At 47.0% G+C, this 21,118-nt stretch overlaps 1 protein-coding gene across 2 annotated transcripts in view; it reads left to right on the top strand.

Moving 5' to 3' along the window:
- The window catches only part of LYPLA1 (lysophospholipase 1), a 111,912-nt gene that overhangs the window by 21,526 nt on the left and 69,268 nt on the right, over window positions 1–21,118 (top strand). For both annotated transcript variants that reach the window (XM_063923727.1, XM_063923728.1), the window contains one exon: window positions 15,585–15,650. In XM_063923727.1, coding sequence (XP_063779797.1) covers window positions 15,585–15,650 — 66 coding nt within the window. The remainder of the gene's footprint in view (window positions 1–15,584; window positions 15,651–21,118) is intronic.

The raw sequence follows: 21,118 nt of genomic DNA, 5'->3' as shown, positions 1-21,118 counted from the left end.
ACTACATAAACTCTACCGTAAATACGCATACCGCGCCTGCGAGTGCACGCTATTGCGGGTATGCGCCTCCACGGGAGAGCGTACGCACGCGCAGCGCGGACCAGTGTGCGGTGCAAATATGGCAACGTGTATTGAGACATTTTTCTGACTTTGACAGTCCACCCTTTGGCAGTCAATAATAACTGCCACAAAACATTTAAGGAGAAAAATGTAAGTCAGGGGTTAATTGATTTCCATGGTTGGGTAGGGGAGAAGAGAGGAGTAGGTGTGAAAAGGGTATGACCTAGTGAGAAAGTAGAAGCATGTGTGTATGAGTCCATGTTTGGAGGGTCATGTATCATCGTGCCGTACGTGTGGTAAATCAAGCTTCGAGGTATTGCGAAGTATACATTTGAATTCCTTCTTATCCTGTGGTACAGGTCTGTGGATGGGCTGTCAAACTCTACCGAGCTCATTTCGGCTGTGGTTGTAACAAAATGGGGATGCACATTTTAGTTGATGATACATGAATGGGGGAGGTATGTGGTTGCTGATATCTGTGCCTGTATTCCCTATCGTCTGTGTGTCGTTACCTGGGGGTTGTAGAGATGAAGATAAAGAACACTTACGAAAAATGCAATGATATTCTATGTCAGGGAAATGTACATCTGTTGTTGAAGTTGTGTTCGGTATCTGTTGAGAGTCGTCTTCTTTGCGCTGTATTGCTCCTTGGGCATGAGCAAATAGCTTTGTCTGAGCCATCAGATTTACAAAAAAATGTTGGGCTAGCGTGAGTTTAAAAATACTAGGGAAACTGGGGATCCATGGCAAAGTTCATCAAGTGTCCATATTTAAAGTTGTCAAATCTTCTTCTTTGGTGCTTGTCTGTTGTCTGTATAGCGTCTCGTCAACTTCCTCGTCCAAGGGGGTCTTTGTATCTTGGAGAAAAGCAGAAAAACAGGTGAAAGAAACGGACCGTATAATCGCATTTTCATCACATTCTGGTTTCTATCATTGGGTCATAAATCAAATCCAGGTTAATTACAGTTTCCTCGCTCCTCAAGCTCATCACTTTTGTACTTTGTTTGCACCTCATTAAAGCCTGCCCGCATCTAAATATCAATCCAATCGATATAACAACACCCAAGATACATAGGAGAAACTTTCCAACATCCATTATGACTCCTTGAGCCCATTCTCCCAAACCGGAGAACCAGTTTCGCGGGTTCAACCATGACACCCAACCAGTCAGCTCATTACCTACAGCAGCAAGGGTGAGATTGTGTTTTCGACGAAATTCCCACTTTAATTGCAGAATATCGTCCATCTTTTGGTCTATGACCTCTACCGGATCCTCGGTGCTATTTGTGATATACGTGCAACACTTTATGCCGTACTGTGTTGCCAATGTAACACAATATCCGCCTGTTACTGCTGTAAGATAATTAAGAACCATCCTATGCTGAACTAGTTCTGTTTTGTAAGCTTGAAGTTCTCTTCCAGTGTATCTAAACGTGTCATCATACATTTCAGTGATATTATCTAACAAATTGCCGAGTGCGGAAATGTATCTATAATTCATCACACCTCGAGCGGTGCGAGTGAAATCTAACGCTACCAGAACCTGAATCCCGGTGGATTCATGGATAAGATCAGAGGCCGGATGCTCTAACCTTTCTGACAGTTGTCTTTTAACTCGGTGCTCGTAATGAGTGTGAGTATAAGGAGCTTGGGCACCACGGTGTATGTCCTTCATTTTGTCATGTGTAACAGTCATCACTTCAGGCAATACTTTTCCAATATAACACAATCCTTCAGAGTTTGGGGCAAGCCACTTGTACGCCTTTCTCCCGCATATGAAGTATGCATCATCGGGGAGAACATATGGGACGGAGAAGGACATGACCATGTTACAAACCTTCCAGGTGAAATCTCCTGACCCTAATTCTTCCATCTGCCTAATGCACGTATCGGTTTGTACGATATGTGCACAGTATCCTGGTGATACCTCTCCAACTCTAGTAATCCTATTTCCTAGGGTATATCGATATCGGAAAGATTTTCCTCTACTGGCTATGTGGCGTACGAGCTCTGTATCTGTTGGCATTCTATCTGCTCTGTGTGAGAAGGTCATGGTGTGGTTACTCCATGACACTTCCCAATTTCCCGGTTTTCTGGGATTGGAGATGTTAAAACATAAGAGGGACCTATCCACATGGTATTGGTGGAGCTTCAAACTAGGAGGGCTGGAGATGTTAAACCTCCGATCCACCGGTCTCCCACCACTTAGCTCAAGTACCTCCCCTAACGTTAAAGGAAATGGTACTAGCCCTGATTTGCTGTGACCCTGAGGTACTTGAGAGCATACCCAACAATCTGTTTGGTTTAACACGTTACCCACTAGAGAGTGATAGTCACTCAATGGATGCCGGTCCATATGGATATTAAAACTAGATTGGCATTTCTTTATGCATCCATCTTCAACCAGATTATCACAGAGCCTACAGATACAATTTTCTTCAGCTAACAATCCATCACAATTTCTTCTATCGGATCGTTTTCTGATACTCGCCTTTGCTTGTTGGTTTGGTTGATCTTGGAAAACTACGCCTCCATCATCATAATCGGAACCCATTCCAGAACCTCTCTCGACCTCTATGGTACTCTCGCCGGAACAGACTGCTCTGGTCAACATCATGGTTAACATCAAAATCCGGATCACAGTCTCTTGGGGCAAGTCCATCTTTGAGGAGGAAATAGAGAAGAATGAGAAGGGGGAAAAAGAAATTTTAAGGGAGAGGGGATGGGAAGTGGAGAAAACAATAAAAGGGAGAGGGGAGTCGACAGCTGCTTTCGATCTTCAAGGCTCAGGTGCCGCCTCAGTCCTCCTGGAACAGACACTCCAGTGATACAACCTCTACCGTCTGTTCCTTATCACGGGACTTCTCTGGATCAGCAACCTTTTTGCAGTGGGATGAATGGACCCAAGTCTCTCTCTCAGCAACCTTCAATGCTGTGGTGCTGGTCAATAAGACCTGGTATGGTCCTTCCCATCTATCAATAAGACAACCTGAGCGTAGAAAATTTCGTATCATTACATAATCCCCAGGTTCAATGTCATGACAATTACTATCTGGTAAATCAGGAATCACCAACTTCAGATTATCATTTTGATTCCTCAACTGCTTACTCATGTTAATCAAGTATTTTACAGTTACTTCATTGTTACATTTCAAATCATCCTGAGGGTTAATCATGACATGCGGTTGTCGACCAAACAGAATTTCAAAAGGAGACAGATTAAGAGGGGACCTGGGAGTGGTTCTGATGCTATACAAAACAATGGGTAAAGCTTCTGGCCACGTCAATCCTGTCTCTGCCATTACTTTACTCAATTTATTTTTAATAGTGCTGTTCACTCTTTCGACCTTCGCACTCGCCTGTGGACGGTACGGAGTGTGCAGCTTGCTATCAATTCCCATCAACTTACACATTCCTTGAAAGACATCACCTGTAAAATGGGTACCCCTATCACTTTCAATGATTCTAGGGATACCATATCTACATACAAATTCCTGCACAATTTTCTTAGCTGTAAACATAGCGGTATTTGTAGCTGCTGGAAAAGCTTCGACCCAATTCGAGAAAACATCTATACAAACAAGTACATATTTCAAATTTCGACATGGGGGTAATTGAATGAAGTCAATTTGTATTACCTGGAAAGGGCCGCCGGCAGGTGGGATATGGGATGGTTCTGTAGGTATTGCTTTTCCAATATTCTTTCTCAGACAGGTAATGCATGACATTGCTCTTTTACCCGCATGAGAGGAGAATCCTGGGGCGCACCAGTATGCTCTTACCAATTTGCACATCCCCTCCTTGCCTAGATGAGTCAGCCCGTGAGCTGCTTCAGCCAGACATGGAAGGTATGCCCTGGGGGCCACTGGTTTACCATGTCCATCCGTCCAGAGCCCTGAGGACTCCTGGCCATATCCCTTTGCCTTCCAGACTGCTCTTTCCTGTGTGGAACACAAATTCTGCATCTCACACAACTTCTGTGTGTTGATGGTATTAAATACCATCAACTGTGTGGTGTCTGTCCGTGTGGGGGTAGCAGCTGCAAGCTTTGCGGCTTCGTCTGCTCGGCTATTACCAAGGGATACTGGGTCTTGACTATATGTATGTGCTTTACATTTGATAACAGCCACTCTGTCGGGTTCCTGTATCGCTGTTAGCGCATGCAGCTCACATAAAAAGGCTTCTATCGGTGTGCCAGCTGCCGTCATGAAATTTCTGAGCCGCCATAGGGCTCCGAAATCATGGACTACCCCGAACGCGTATCTAGAATCGGTGTAGATATTGGCAGACTTACCCTTAGCCAATTCACATGCTCTGGTTAGGGCGACCAGTTCAGCAACCTGGGCTGAGTGAGGTGGGCCTAGCGGTTCCGCTTCTATGGTGTCTTGGTCATCTACGACTGCGTATCCAGTACACAAGTCTCCCGAGTCTGACTGTCTGTGACAACTACCGTCCGTGTAGAACGTGAGTTCTGCATCTTCTAGTGGATTGTCACTGATGTCAGGCCTTGTGGTAAAATTTTGGGTCAAATATTACATACAATCATGTGTATCTTCCTTTGCATTAAATCCTCCTTCCCCATCACTCTCACCTTCCACCCTTTGTGTCTGACCAGGCACACCTGGGAGAAATGTTGCAGGATTTAATGCACTGCATCTCCTTATGGTGATGTTTACTGGGGCCATTAATGCCAATTCCCATCTTGTAAACCTTGCTGATGAGACGTGTCTGGTTTGGGCAGAATTCAATAAGGCAGATACCGCATGCGGTGTATGGATTGTGAGATTGTGGCCTAGCACGACATCTTCGCTTTTCGTCACTAGCAATGCTATCGCCGCAACGCTACGCAAGCATGTGGGGAGGGATCGCGCTACCGTGTCTAGCTGAGCGCTGTAGTATGCAATTGGCCTGCTGGCATCACCGTGTTTTTGTGTTAGTACACCTGCTGCGCACCCAGCACTTTCTGTTCCGTATAGTTCAAAGGGTTTCCCATAGTCTGGCATACCTAGTGCTGGTGCCTGCGTTAGGCACTGTTTGAGTCTCTCAAATGCTGTTTCGGATTCGTCTGTATGCGAAATCCGATCAGGTTTGTTTGAGGAGACCATTTCCTGCAAAGGTAGCGCCAATATGGAAAACCCTGGGATCCAATTACGGCAATACCCACACATTCCTAAAAACGTCCTGATCTGTTGCTGGGTTTGTGGCAGTGTCATGTCTCTAATGGCTTGGATTCTATCAGCGGTCAGGTGTCTCAGTCCTTGTGTTAGACAGTGTCCCAAATATTTTACCTTAGCTTGGCATAATTGCAACTTGTCTTTGGAAACCTTGTGACCTGTGTCTGAAAGATGAAACAGGAGCTGTTTCGTATCCTTCAGGGATGCCTCCAATGAATCAGAGCACAGCAGTAGATCATCCACGTACTGTATCAACACTGATCCACTTTCCGGTTGGAAAGACTGTAAACAATCATGCAAAGCCTGAGAAAATATACTTGGACTATCTATGAAACCTTGGGGTAACCGAGTCCACGTGTATTGGACTCCTCTGTATGTGAATGCAAACAAATATTGGCTGTCAGGGTGCAGAGGTACCGAAAAGAAAGCGGAGCAGAGGTCAATAACAGTGAAAAATTTGGCAGTGGGAGGAATTTGCATTAGGATGACAGCTGGATTAGGCACTACGGGGAACTGACTCTCAACTATTTTGTTAATCCCCCTTAGATCTTGCACTAGCCTGTAACCCCTCCCCCCACTCTTTTTAACAGGGAAGATGGGACTATTTGCTGTGCTGGACGTTCTTACTAGAATGCCCTGTTGTAGCAAGCGCTCTATTACTGGGAAAACTCCTAACTCCACCTCTGGCTTCAGAGGATACTGTGGGATTTTTGGAGCTATCCTACCATCTTTTACTTGTACAACTACTGGAGCTACATTTGCCATTAATCCAGTGTCCTGTCCATCTTTTGTCCAAAGTGACTCTGGTATCTGAGATGTCATCTCTTCTACTTGGGATGGATTCCTATTTGTCATAATGGAATGTGACATTAATTTTGATGGGGAGTCTAGCATGTCTCGTACTTCCTGAGCGTGATTCTCAGGAATGTCCAAGAATACACCTTCAGGAGTACAATAAATGACGCAACCCATTTTACATAGTAAGTCTCTTCCCAGGAGATTAGTTGGTGCCGATGCAGCCAGCAAAAAGGAATGCTTGGTATGCAAAGGCCCTATTGTAATCTCGGCTGGTTTGCTAACAGGGTAGTGCTGGACTACTCCTGTTACTCCCATGGCTGGAATTGTCCTACCAGTGGTTCTCATGCCCACTGTCGAATTTATCACTGACTTGGCCGCCCCTGTGTCTACAAGAAAGTTTAAAGTTTTACCAGCCACATTGATTGCAATCTCTGGTTCGCTTCCAAGACTGGCAATCAACTTAACTGGCTGCAGATTACAGGTATGGCCACACCCCTATTGGGTATGCTGACCTCCCTGAATCCCATTGGCAGCAACTACTTGTGGGGGAGTTAGCTGGGAACTACCAGAGGCATGCCAATCTCTGTTCGGGGGATATCTTTTTGTTTCCCCTGTATGTGGCTCAAAACTCCGCCTCTGTGGACCCTGCTCCCAATGTCGTGTGTTGTGTTGTGTTGTTGTCTAGGGGGTTGAAAAGATCTTTGTACATTCTTTGTTCTACATTCTCGTGCATAGTGTCCCGGTCTGTTACAAGAAAAACATGTTATTACACTTGCCTTACCCACAGGATTCGGTGGTACATACGCAGGCTGCCTTGTGGTCAGCGCCTGTATACTTACGGACATCAACTTATCACTTTGCGATTCCCTGTGCCTAGTGATGTTTCTGTCGTGATCAATAGCAGCCTCTCTCAAGCCGGACACTGACAGACCTCGCCAGCATGGTTGCGTGGTCTGAACCCTAGTCTTTAATGTTTCCTTTAAACCATCCATCAGTACAGATACTGCTACTTCTCGATGGTTTGGGTTGGTCTTAATGTCTTCTATACCAGTGTACTTTGCCATTTCTAATAGTGCCCGGTGAAAATATTCTGTTGCCGTTTCGGACTCCTTTTGCTTAATGGAAAATATTTTATTCCATTTAACAACGGCTGGGAAATACTCTTTTAGCTGTAAATTTATCCTTTTTACATTATCCTTGTTGTACACGTCTGTAAGCGGTACATCTTTATCCAATGCACAATCAGCTAAAAACTGAGTTGCATCAACATTGGAAGGTAAACAAGCTCTTAGCAGTATCTGCCAATCCTTGTTGTTGGGTTCTACAGTGTTACCTAAATCCCTGATGTATTTTTGGCTAGCAACTAAATCCTTCCTGGGGTCAGGAAATTCGGACACTATTGTTCTTAATTCCATTCGGGAAAATGGAGTGTACATGGCAATGTTCCTTATGGGAGTGGCTCCAGACACATCTGTTTTTCCATTGGGAACTGCTATTACCCTTACAGGAGCAATTCTAACAGCCTCTTCCTGTGTAGATTCTACAACTTGTGGTACAATGGTTTCAGTGTAGTGCATGGTGCCGTACTTACCCGTTGACACGACCTCACCTATCCCTCCGCTAGGGGCTTTCACTAATCTCGTGGGTGTTGCTGTGCCTACTGTGGTCTCTGCTATGGTGGCTGCAAGAGAGAGAGCTGAAATTGTTGCTGAATCGTCTTCTTGATCACACTCCTGAGGAAGGTTCAAAACAGGGTACAACTTGCACGGGTTAATACTTGCATGAGTTATTTGGTTAACATCATTAACATTTACAGTGTTACTAAGAGTTTCTGTTTTACAACCCAGTGCGTTTCTCTCCGCAATCAACTTCTCTCCTGCAATGTATGGTGGAGGAGGAGCTGTGGCAATCAACTTTCTGACTGCCCCAGATCCTGCCGCCAGAGCCAAACCTCTCTGTATCTCACCTTCCTGGTGCCATAACTGTAAATAATCATGATGCTGAATTCGTCTCTTTGCTGATTTTACGAGACATATCCTCCTCCTTAAATTTTGTAACACTTCTGGACTAAAGCTACCTATTCTTGGGAATTTGTCCCTGTCTTGTACAGTCATTCTCTCCCATTCATCACATAAAACCTCTGTGTGACTACCGTATTTTTCACACATTACATATCGTGCCGACCCAACTGGTCGGTTCTCTGAATCAACCCGAACCGAGGTTGATCGCCCCCTACCTGAACAAATGGCCCCCATAATCTGCAGGCGTTGCTTATTCCTCCTTGGATCTTTATCTCAAGGTTTTCAGCGAACCCTTACAAACAAACCAAGATGTCCTTGGGCAGGCCGGCGGTGGTGGTTTATCAAGTACCCCACTTACTTCTCGCCCACGTTGGCCAGTACTGCAATCACTGTATCCAGAGCTGCGGTACCCAACCCAGGGCCCCTGTGAACCTTTATTTACTGGGGCGCGTTCCCCAGCAAGTATCGGTTGTTGGATAGTTCCTGAGTGACCAGCGAACTTCCCTTCCAAAAATAAAAAATTACACAAATCACGTCAGAATGTACAAATAGCGTTTGTGACCACTTTACTCTAATGGTATTAGGTCAGATTACTAACTACTGCACACAATTACGTGCGGTCCAATCGTTCAGTACACGAGCACTACTTGTCATGTACTGAAAGATCAATGGAATCGATGTTTCCGGCCGCGATTCCTTCAGCAAGAGCTTGTATGGCCTATATGGGTTCTGCACCAACACCCCAGGCGTTGTGCCACTGGACTTTTATAGCGGACCTCTTTGTCTATTTTACCTGTTACCTTATGACCTCCTGGTCTTGTTACCTTATGACCTCCTGGTCTTGTTACCTTATGACCTCCTGGTCTTGTTACCTTATGGTCCGCTATACTCTAATGCTCAAATATTATTTAACCAGGGATGCCTCCCTAGCCACCGTATATGTCACTTACACGTATGTCCCTTGACGAGTACCCGGCTTTCCTTTTGGTTCCACCTTAAAGTTATATAAACTTTTGTATACAAAACACACTCGCTCAACACATGTACACTTTGTTTCTATATCTATTTCTGCGCAGAAATTGTCTTTAGGCCAAAAGTGTTACCAATTAGGAGCAGGATCTGTTAAACTAAATTTCAGATTTTTCCAAAAATAGATTTGCGTTATTTACCGCGTCGCGTTATCTACCGCTGTGCGTTACTTATCGCCTTTGCGCTAATTCAACTTTTCGTGACGAGCTACGTGGGCGTAACCAGACGCTACGTTGCGTAATGTACGCTGCGTGCGTCTGCCTTTGGATTGCGTACGCTAGTCTTTGTTAGTGACACGTGTACGCAATGCAAAGATCCACCGTAACACAATATATACTTTTATCAATGTAAATGATCCCTGATCATCTACCGCAATCCACACTGACTGCCTTATCTCCTAGACAAATCGTGTGTTGTTCTATACTTTAACTATTACCTCTACTATGAAATAACAGCAAATCTCTTTTTGCACTTTCTATCAACTATAAAAATTGGCAAACAGGAATAGTGATATACGAAAATGAAACAGAATGCAGATATATGCGTGCGTACGCAAGACAAAAGAAAAATAAACAGTTTTAAAAGACACAAGCGTTTTGTTCTTACTTCCGGTTCCCGGATTCCTTCAGCACTCTTTATCTAAGCGAAGCAGACGCTTATCCCGTCAGCACAGCGAGACAACCTCCCACCCTTTGCTGGGGGGATAATGTCTGCTGATCTACCTAGTGCAGATATGAGAAGGATAGGACGAGTCCCCAATTGACAATGCTAAATTCCTTGTCGTATAAACAACCCTTTATGAAGCTAAGAACACTGTACGCTGTTTACTTAAGAAGTACCGTAATGGTACGCTATTGGCGTAGCGATCGCTCAGCCGTAGGCGAGACGCTCAAGCGTCACGTTCGCTCACGGCCCAGTGATCACAGGACACGTTATTGGCTATGTCTAGGGGAATGATTCGCTGTAGCGTAGCGTACGCTCGAGACCATGAGGAGGTCACCAGCGATGCAGACGCTCACAACACTATACCTTTATGTTAAAACCTTATACCAATGAAATACACTGAATACCTTAATGTGAGTACAGGGTGTAAGTGCAACCTTGTGTAACCTGGCTAACTACAAAGCTGCTTGAGCGTCACCGACGCTCAAGTGAACATTTAACACTATAGAAAATACACAGATACTGGTTTAGGTTCCAAAGCCTATTAACTGTATTATATCTAATATACTTGTAAAAAGGGGATAACAGTACAAATGATACACTACAATATAACAGAGACTTCCTAACCACAGAACTAAACAATAAATACAAAAAGACACTACTACTCTGACCTAAATGAAATACAATACAATACTATAATACTATGGGAGATATAAGAGAAAAGAGGAGAGAGAGAGAGAGAGAGAGAGATGGAGAGAAATTGGCTCACAGAAAGACAATGATTACGGAGAGAAACTTACGCACAAAGGGTATGATCGCCTGCGCCTCGATATCCAGCTCCCGGCTATCAGCAGATAACCGTTGATGAGAGAGTGAGAGCTGGATGTGGTCGGCCTGCCTATTTATGCCCCACACACAATGCAATCTCATGGTCCTACAATCCCATTGTCCATTGGCCGAAGGAATTCGGCCCTGCATCATAACAAAAGGTCATAGGGTGATTCATACAGGTGGGCTGTGACGATTTCCAACAGCTCAGGTGGGTGGGAAACTGGGTTTCCCGCCGCATACCTGAGTATGTGTAAATAATAGAAATGGACATAAACTTCTTATGTCCATAACTATTCGCACGAGCGATTAATACGCTCCAAACCAACACCGGAATATTGCTAATTAAATACTCTTCCGATGGGTACCAAACACTGCTGTATGATTCCTGTTAGACCCTTCGTACGATATAAAGAGGGATTCCTCAGCTCTGGGACATTGTATTTTAACCAAACTTTCAGAATCTATCAAAGGGACCATGATCTATAAACTACATTAATTGTGAAAATATGTAACGAATGAGTCGCACGCTACGACTACATAAACTCTACCGTAAATACGCATACCGCGCCTGCGAGTGCACGCTATTGCGGGTATGCGCCTCCACGGGAGAGCGTACGCACGCGCAGCGCGGACCAGTGTGCGGTGCAAATATGGCAACGTGTATTGAGACATTTTTCTGACTTTGACAGTGGAGACACAAGTTATATGCAAAACAAAGGTTACTATTCAAACCTTTCCATGATACTGAAACCGGATGGTTCGGTCAGGCATATTCTGAACTTAAAATCACTAAACCCTTTTCTGAGGGAGTTCAAGTTCAAAATGGAGTCTCTAAAGGCAGTGATAACAGGTCTGATGGAGGAGAAAATCCTAGTATCCCTGGATATCAAGGATGCGTACCTCCAAATTCCGATTTGGCTGCCGCATCAAGCTTATCTTCAATCAGCTTTGTTGGACTGTCACTTTCAGTTCCAGGCCCTCCCATTCGGGCTCTCCACAGCACCGAGGGTATTCACCAAGGTGGTGGCGGAAATTATGATTCTCCTCCGCAGACAGGGGGTGAACATAATTCCGTATCTGGACGATCTGCTGATGAAGGCATCGTCCAAGGAGAAGCTGTTATGGTCTATAACACTCACAACCCAGCTTCTCATGGAACATGGTTGGATCCTTAATCTTCCAAAATCACATTTGGAACCAACCAGGAGGTTGTCCTTTCTGGGAATGATCCTCGACACGGAGGTGCAGAGGGTGTTTCTCCCAGAGGAAAAAGCGTTGGTGATTCAAACGATGGTCCGGGATGTCCTGAAGCCAGCCCGGGTGTCAGTTCATCAGTGCATTCGCCTTCTGGGGAAGATGGTGGCCTCTTACGAGGCTCTGCAGTACGGGAGGTTTCACGCTCGGTCCTTCCAACTGGATCTCCTGGACAAGTGGTCGGGATCCCATCTACACATGTACCAGAGAATACGTCTGTCACCAAAGGCCAGGATTTCACTCCTCTGGTGATTTACCTCACCTTCTGGAGGGCCGCAGGTTCGGGATTCAGGACTGGATCCTTCTAACCACGGATGCAAGTCTCCGGGGCTGGGGCGCAGTCACTCAAGGGGAAACCTTCCAAGGAAGGTGGTCAAGTCTGGAAGCCGGCCTGCCAATAAACATTCTTGAACTAAGAGCCGTCTACAACTGTCTTCTTCAAGCGGCCCATCTTCTGCGAAATCGGGCCATTCAAGTGCAGTCGGACAATGTGACAACGGTGGCTTACATAAACCGACAGGGCGGAACGAAGAGCAAAGCTGCAATGGCAGAGGTAACAAGAATCATCCTCTGGGCAGAAAAGCATGCGTTGGCGCTGTCAGCAATCTTCATTCCGGGAGTAGACAACTGGGAAGCGGACTTCCTCAGCAGACACGATCTCCATCCAGGGTAGTGGGGCCTCCATCCGGAGGTGTTCAAGGAGGTAACAGATCTTTGGGGCGTACCCCAGATCGACATGATGGCCTCTCGTCTCAACAAGAAGCTTCGGCGGTATTGTTCCAGGTCGAGGGACCCGCAAGCAGTGGCGGTGGACGCTCTAGTGACTCCGTGGGTGTTCCAGTCGGTGTACGTGTTTCCTCCACTTCCACTCATCCCAAGAGTTCTAAAGCTCATAAGGAGAAAAAGGGTTCAAGCAATCCTCATTGCTCCAGACTGGCCCAGAAGGGCTTGGTACGCGGATCTTCCGGATCTACTGCAAGAAGAGCCGAGGCCTCTTCCTCTTCGGGAGGACCTGCTGCAGCAGGGGCAGTTCACCTATCAAGACTTACCACGGCTACGTTTGACGGCATGGAGGTTGAACGCCTGATACTAGCTCGGAAGGGCATTCCGAACAAGGTTATTCCTACCCTGTCACAGGCTAGGAGAGGAGTAACGTCTAAACATTATCATCGAATTTGGAAAAAAATCTGTATCTTGGTGTGAGTCCAAGAAATTTCCTGCTGTGGAGTTTCAACTGGGACGGTTTCTCCTCTTCCTACAAGCTGGTGTGGATATGGGCCTGAGGTTGGGATCTGTCAAGGTCCAGATTCCGGCCCTATCCATTTTCTTCCAAAAACAATTGGCTGCGCTCCCTGAGGTTCAGACCTTTTTGAAGGGAGTTCTGCACATCCAACCTCCCTTTGTAGCACCTACAGCGCCTTAGGACCTTAATGTGGTGTTGCAGTTCCTCCAATCGGACTGGTTCGAGCCTCTACAGGAGGTTGAGGTCAAATTTCTTACGTGGAAGGCTGTCACCTTGTTGGCTTTAGCTTCTGCTAGACGTGTGTCGGAGTTGGGGGGCTTTGTCCTGTAAAAGCCTATACTTGATCTTCCACGAAGCTAGAGCTGAGCTCCGGACACGTCAGCAGTTTCTTCCGAAGGTTGTGTTGGCATTTAATATCAACCAACCTCTTGTGGTGCCAGTGGCTACTGACTCCTCAATTTCATCAAAGTCCTTAGATGTTGTAAGGGCTCTGAAAATCTATGTGAAGAGGACTGCTCGTCACAGGAAATAGGACTCTCTGTTTCCTGTATGATCCCAAGAAAATTGGGTGTCCTGCTTCTAAGCAGACGAGCTCTCGCTGAATCAGGTTCACTATCCAGCATTCTACGGCAGGCTTGCCGTGTCCTACGTCTGTTAAGGCCCACTCTAACTCGTAAGGTGGGGTCTTCCTGGGCAGCTGCCTGGGGTGTCTCTGCGTTACAACTTTGCCGAGCTGCAACTTGGTCTGGGTCGAACACGTTTGCAAAGTTCTACAAGTTCGATACTTTGACCTGAACTTCAGATCATCAGAGGCCAATCAATTCTGCAGGAGCCTCCCCGCTCTCCCTCCCGTTCTGGGAGCTTCGGTACATCCCCATGGTACTAATGTAGACCCCAGCATCCTCTAGGACGTAAGAGAAAATAGGATTTTGGTTACCTACTGCTCTTCACAGGATTATACTGGCCTGAGGATTGATGCTGGCTGAGATCCGGGGACCCCGACAGCAGGCTGTGTGACCAGTGTAGGGTATAGGCGCTGGCTCAGGGCGCCCCTCACAGCGCCGCACTATGTACCGCTGAGCATCCGGAGCGCAGTTAATACTGCGCTCCTACCCTGATACCGCCATCTTCACACCGGCCCCCGCTTGCTAGGGGGGGGTCGGTGACTCACTCGCCACAATCTTCAGCTCTGTAAGGGCTGGCGGCATGCTGCTGGGGTGAGCGATCGCCTGCGGCGGGGAATGATCTATCCCCTTTGGAGCTCAGCGTCCAGTCAACGGAGACAGTGGCTCAGACCTCGCAGGGCGGACACTACTTCACCCCCCCCCCCCCCCCCCCCCCCCTCAGTCCCCTGCTGCAGGGAGGCTGTTGCCAGCAGCATCCCTGTAAAATAATAAACTCTAAAACTAAACTTTACTAAGGAAACTCTGGAGAGCTCCCCTAGCTGTGACCGGCTCCTCCGGACACATTTTCTAAGCTGAGTCTGGTAGGAGGGGCATAGAGGGAGGAGCCAGCCCACACTGTTAAAGTATAAATGGCTCCAGGTGGACCCGTCTATACCCCATGGTACTAATGTGGACGCCAGCATCCTCTACGGACTACGAGAAAAGGATTTACTGGTAGGTAACCAAAATCCTATTTTCTGGTACAGGTTGAGTATCCCATATCCAAATATTCCGAAATACGGAATATTCCGAAATACGGACATTTTTGAATGAGAGTGAGATAGTGAAACCTTTGTTTTTTGATGACTCAATGTACACAAACTTTGTTTAATAGACAAAGTTATTAAAAATATTGTATTAAATGACCTTCAGGCTGTGTGTATAAGGTGTATATGAAACATAAATGAATTGTGTGAATGTAGACACACTTTGTTTAATGCACAAAGTTATACAAAATATTGGCTACAATTGCCTTCAGGCTGTGTGTATAAGGTGTATATGTAACATAAATGCATTCTGTGCTTAGATTTAGGTCCCATCACCATGATATCTCATTATAGTATGCAATTATTCCAAAATACGGAAAAATCCCATATCCAAAATACGTCTGGTCCCAAGCATTTTGGATAAGGGATACTCAACCTGTACAATGGTGGAAAACCCCACACTGTGGGTCTCCCCTCTATGATTACACGAGACCAGGCTGGCAACTCCTAGTGTTGGTTACATGAAAATCAGGGGGCACCCACATTGGGGTTTTTTTCACCTAATTTTCTGTTAACCAGCATTAGTCAAAAGTTAAGGGATCCCCCCTGCACATTGTTATTTTTTTTTATATATAATACTGGAGGTGGCATTTGCTTATATGTAAGCTCATAATACTGTCCAGCCCTTTTGTTTCTGGTGGGAGTCAAATATAGTATATACAAGATTTCTGCTTCAAATGTATTTTTGGTAAATGGTATATAGCACAGAAGATATCATGAAAAGACATTTTTCATGAAAGTATTTTATGTTTTCGTGTTCTTGAAGCATTGTACTAAACATGCAGTTTTCTCCCCATCAGGCATGGCTGGGCAGAAGCAATGGCGAGCATAAGAAGTCCACACATCAAGTACATTTGTCCTCATGCGTAAGTGTCATCTATGGGTCCACTGCTGACATTTGTTGAAACTAGTCTTCACATAACACAACATTCAGGGGTCAATCCAAGTAGGTGCAAGTTTGCAAAAGAGAATTCAAACTTGCATACAACGCGTAAATGCGCACAACTGAGAAATTCGAGATTTAATTAAAAATGGCAATTTATGGAACCCGTGGTAAGGTTGCACGATTTTCTACATATGCGACCTGGTAGAATGGCATGAAAGAAGTTGGTAAATGATTCCCCAAAAAGTGGCAACTGAAATAGCAGGAATACCCAGAAGACTGCTTTTAGCCATAAGGAAAGTATTGGAGGTTCTTAAAGTGTCAAATGTTATTTATCTTCCCTTTGCTCAGTGTGGTGCACACAAAAAAAGCGCTAATTTTCTGGGAGAATGGATTACGAGTTTGGAATTGGTCAAATTTGCTGTGAAAACAGCTTGCACCTAATTGGATCAGCCCCTTAGGCTCTGCATGTGCTCTGGTACCAAAGTTCACAACCTATGTTTGCTAATTTTCATCCATTCATAGTTAGAAGAATTTTGTACTAGATTGACTGTAAAAGAGAACCGAAAACTACTTTGTATCCACAGTAGATTAGCTTTATGGCCAGTGACAACCCTTGTGTAAATGTATATTTCTCTGACGTCCTAGTGGATGCTGGGGACTCCGTAAGGACCATGGGGAATAGACGGGCTCCGCAGGAGACTGGGCACTCTAAAAGAAAGATTAGGTACTATCTGGTGTGTACTGGCTCCTCCCTCTATGCCCCTCCTCCAGACCTCAGTTAGAATCTGTGCCCGGCCAGAGCTGGATGCACCTAGTGGGCTCTCCTGAGCCTGCTAGTAAAGAAAGTAATTGTTAGGTTTTTTATTTTCAGTGAGATCTGCTGGCAACAGACTCACTGCTACGTGGGACCGAGGGGAGAGAAGCAAACGTACCTGTTCACAGCTAGGTTGCGCTTCTTAGGCTACTGGACACCATTAGCTCCAGAGGGTTCGAACACAGGCAGAGGTCCTCGGTCGTCCGTTCCCGGAGCCGCGCCGCCGTCCCCCTCGCAGAGCCAGAAGATCAGAAGTTGGTGATGAAATTGGCGGCTGAAGACTCCTGTCTTCATTAAGGTAGCGCACAGCACCGCAGCTGTGCGCCATTGCTCCCACTGCACACCACACACTCCGGTCACTGTAGGGTGCAGGGCGCTGGGGGGGGGGGGGGGGGGCTGGGCAGCAATAAGAATACCTTTGGCATAAAAAAAGACACATAATACAGTCTGTGGCTGTATATGTGTAAAACCCCCGCCATTTTTTAGTCGGAAACAGCGGGACAGAAGCCCGCCGATGAGGGGGCGGGGCCTTCTTCCTCAGCACACCAGCGCCATTTCTCTTCACAGCTCCGCTGGAAGGACGCTCCCCAGGCTCTCCCCTGCAGTCTCCTGGCACTAAGAGGGTAAAAAGAGATTACATTTAGGCAAAAGGTGTATTGATACAGCAGCTATTGGGAAAAATTCACTTCTGGTAGTGTGTATCCCTGTGTATATAGCGCTGTGGTGTGTGCTGGCATACTCTTTCTCTGTCTCCCCATAGACCTTGTGGGGTCCTGTTACGTGGAGGCGGAGCAAGTGCAGATAAATGTGGTGTCGCCCCCGTCGGTGCCGACACCTGATTGGATGGATATGTGGAAGGTCTTAAATGACAATGTAAACTCATTACATAAGAGATTTGATTATGTTGCTGCCGGGGGACAGCCGGGCTCTCAACCCGGGCCTGCCCAGGCGCCTCAGAGGCCGTCAGCGTCTCAAAAACGCCCACTATCTCAGTTGGTTGACACAGATGTCGACACGGAGTCCGACTCCAGCGTCGACGAGGATGAGGCACTATTACAGCCCAAAATGACTAAGGTCATCCGATACATGATTATTGCAATGAAAAATGTATTACACATTTCAGAGGCTGACCCTGTCCCTGACAAGAGGGTAAATATGTTTGGGGAGAAAAAGCAGCCAGTGACTTTTCCCCCGTCACATGAATTAAATGAGTTATGTGAAGAAGCGTGGTCTTCCCCTGATAAGAAAGTGGTGATTCCCAAGAGAATACTAATGGCGTACCCTTTCCCGCCAACGGATAGGTTACGCTGGGAAACCTCCCCTAGGGTTGACAAGGCCCTAACGCGCTTATCTAAAAGAGTGGCCCTGCCGTCTCAGGATACGGCCGCCCTAAGGGAACCTGCGGATAGGAAGCAGGAAGGTATCTTGAAGTCTGTGTATACACACTCTGGTACTCTACTGAGACCGGCTATTGCTTCAGCTTGGATGTGCAGTGCTGTTGCAGCATGGACAGATACTCTGTCAGAGGGGTTGGATACCCTGGACAGGGATACCGTATTGCTAACACTTAGCCATATTAAAGACGTCGTCTTATATATGCGGGATGCCCAGAGGGACATTTGCCTGCTGGGCTCTCGAATAAATGCAATGTCCATTTCTGCCAGGAGGGTCTTATGGACTCTGCAAAGGACAGGGGATGCCGACTCTAAAAAACACATGGAGGTTTTGCCTTTTAAGGGTGAGGAATTGTTTGGGGACGGTCTCTCGGACCTCGTATCCACAGCGACAGCTGGAAAGTCGACTTTCTTGCCACAGGTTTCCTCACAGCCTAAGAAAGCACCGTATTACCAAATGCAGTCCTTTCGTTCTCAAAAAAGCAAGAGAGTCAGAGGTGCATCCTTTCTTGCCAGAGGCAGGGGTAGAGGAAAGAAGCTGCACCATGCAGCCAGTTCTCAGGAACAAAAGTCCTCCCCTGCTTCCACTAAGTCCACCGCATGACGCTGAGGCTCCACAGGCGGAGCCAGGAGCGGTGGGGGCGCGTCTCCGAAATTTCTGCAACCAGTGGGTTCGCTCACAAGTGGATCCTTGGGCTATACAAATTGTATCTTAGGGATACAAGCTGGAATTCGAAGTGACGCCCCCTCACCGTTACCTAAAATCCGCCTTGCCAGCTTCTCCCACGGGGAGGGAGATAGTCCTGACGGCTATTCACAAGCTGTACCTCCAGCAAGTGATAATAATGGTACCCCCCCTTCAGCAGGGAAGGGGTTACTATTCCACACTGTTTGTGGTACCGAAACCGGACGGTTCGGTAAGACCCATTCTAAATTTAAAATCCTTGAACATTTACATGAAAAAGTTCAAGTTCAAAATGGAATCGCTCAGAGCGGTCATTGCCAGCCTGGAAGAGGGGGATTTTATGGTATCTCTGGACATCAAGGATGCGTACTTGCATGTCCCCATTTATCTGCCTCACCAGGAGTACCTCAGGTTTGTGGTACAGGACTGTCATTACCAATTCCAGACGTTGCCGTTTGGCCTGTCCACGGCACCGAGAGTCTTTACCAAGGTAATGGCGGAGATGATGGTACTTCTCCGGAAGCAAGGAGTTACAGTTATCCTGTACTTGGACGATCTCCTCATAAAGGCGAGGTCCAGAGAGCAGTTGTTGGTCAGCGTAGCGCACTCTCAGGAAGTGTTGCTACGGCACGGCTGGATTCTGAATATTCCAAAGTCGCAGCTGATTCCTACGACGCGTCTGCCCTTCCTGGGCATGATTCTGGACACAGAACAGAAGAAGGTATTTCTCCCGGAGGAGAAGGCTCAAGAGTTAGTGACCATGGTCAGGGATCTCCTGAAACCAAAGCAGGTGTCGGTGCATCACTGCATGCGAGTCCTGGGAAAGATGGTAGCGTCATACGAAGCCATTCCTTTCGGCAGGTTCCATGCCAGGATCTTTCAGTGGGATCTGTTGGACAAGTGGTCCGGATCGCATCTTCAGATGCATCGGCTGATCGCCCTCTCCCCGAGGGCCAGGGTGTCTCTTCTGTGGTGGCTGCAGAGTGCTCATCTTCTCGAGGGCCGCAGGTTCGGCATACAGGACTGGGTCCTGGTGACCACGGATGCAAGCCTCCGCGGATGGGGGGCAGTCACTCGGGGAAGAAACTTCCAGGGGCTGTGGTCAAGTCAGGAGACTCGTCTGCACATAAACATACTGGAATTAAGGGCCATATACAACGCCCTGAGTCAAGCGGAGCCTCTGCTTCGAGACCAACCAGTGCTGATTCAGTCAGACAACATCACGGCAGTCGCCCATGTAAACCGACAGGGTGGCACAAGCAGGGTGGCGATGGCGGAAGCCACAAGGATTCTTCGTTGGGCGGAGAATCACGTACAAGCACTGTCAGCAGTGTTCATTCCGGGAGTGGACAACTGGGAAGCAGACTTCCTCAGCAGGCACGACCTCCACCCGGGAGAGTGGGGACTTCATCAAGAAGTCTTCGAGCAGATTGCAAATCGGTGGGAACGGCCACAGGTGGACATGATGGCGTCCCGCCTAAACAAAAAGCTAAAAAAATATTGCGCCAGGTCAAGGGACCCTCAGGCGATAGCTGTGGACGCACTGGTAACTCCGTGGGTGTTCCAGTCGGTATATGTGTTTCCTCCTCTTCCTCTCATACACAAGGTACTGAGAATAGTAAGAAAAAGAGGAGTGAGAACGATACTCATTGTTCCGGATTGGCCAAGAAGGACTTGGTACCCAGAACTTCAAGAGATGGTCACAGAGGACCCATGGCCTCTGCCTCTCAGACAGGACCTGTTCCAGCAGGGGCCCTGTCTGTTCCAAGACTTACCGCGGCTGCGTTTGACGGCATGGCGGTTGAACGCCGGATCCTAGCAGAATAGGGTATACCGGATGAAGTAATTCCTACGCTGATAAGAGCTAGGAAGGATGTGACAGCAAAGCATTATCACCGCATATGGCGGAAATATGTTGCTTGGTGTGAGGCCAGGAAGGCCCCTACAGAGGACTTCCAGTTGGGTCGTTTTCTGCATTTCCTACAGTCAGGTGTGACTATGGGCCTCAAATCAGGGTCCATAAAGGTCCAGATCTCGGCCCTATCCATTTTCTTTCAAAAAGAACTGGCTTCACTGCTTGAGGTTCAGACGTTGTAAAGGGAGTGCTGCATATTCAACCTCCTTTTGTGCCACCAGTGGCACCTTGGGATCTTAACGTTGTGTTGGATTTCCTGAAATCCCACTGGTTTGAGCCACTTAAGACCGTGGAGCTAAAATATCTCACGTGGAAAGTGGTCATGCTATTGGCCTTAGCTTCGGCTAGGCGTGTGTCAGAATTGGCGGCTTTGTCATGTAAAAGCCCCTATCTGATCTTCCATATGGACAGGGCAGAATTGAGGACTCGTCCCCAATTTCTCCCTAAGGTGGTATCGTTTCATTTGAACCAACCTATTGTGGTGCCTGCGGCTACTAGGGACTTGGAGGATTTCAAGTTGCTGGACGTAGTCCGGGCTTTGAAAATGTATGTTTCCAGAACGGCGGGAGTCAGAAAGTCTGACTCGCTGTTTATTCTGCATGCAGCCAACAAGGTTGGCGCTCCTGCTTCAAAGCAGACT

The sequence above is a fragment of the Pseudophryne corroboree genome, chromosome 5, assembly GCF_028390025.1.
Source record: "Pseudophryne corroboree isolate aPseCor3 chromosome 5, aPseCor3.hap2, whole genome shotgun sequence".
NCBI lineage: Eukaryota > Metazoa > Chordata > Amphibia > Anura > Myobatrachidae > Pseudophryne > Pseudophryne corroboree.
Note: the sequence above shows the minus strand (reverse complement) of the source record. Positions and strands in the feature narration are given on the sequence as shown.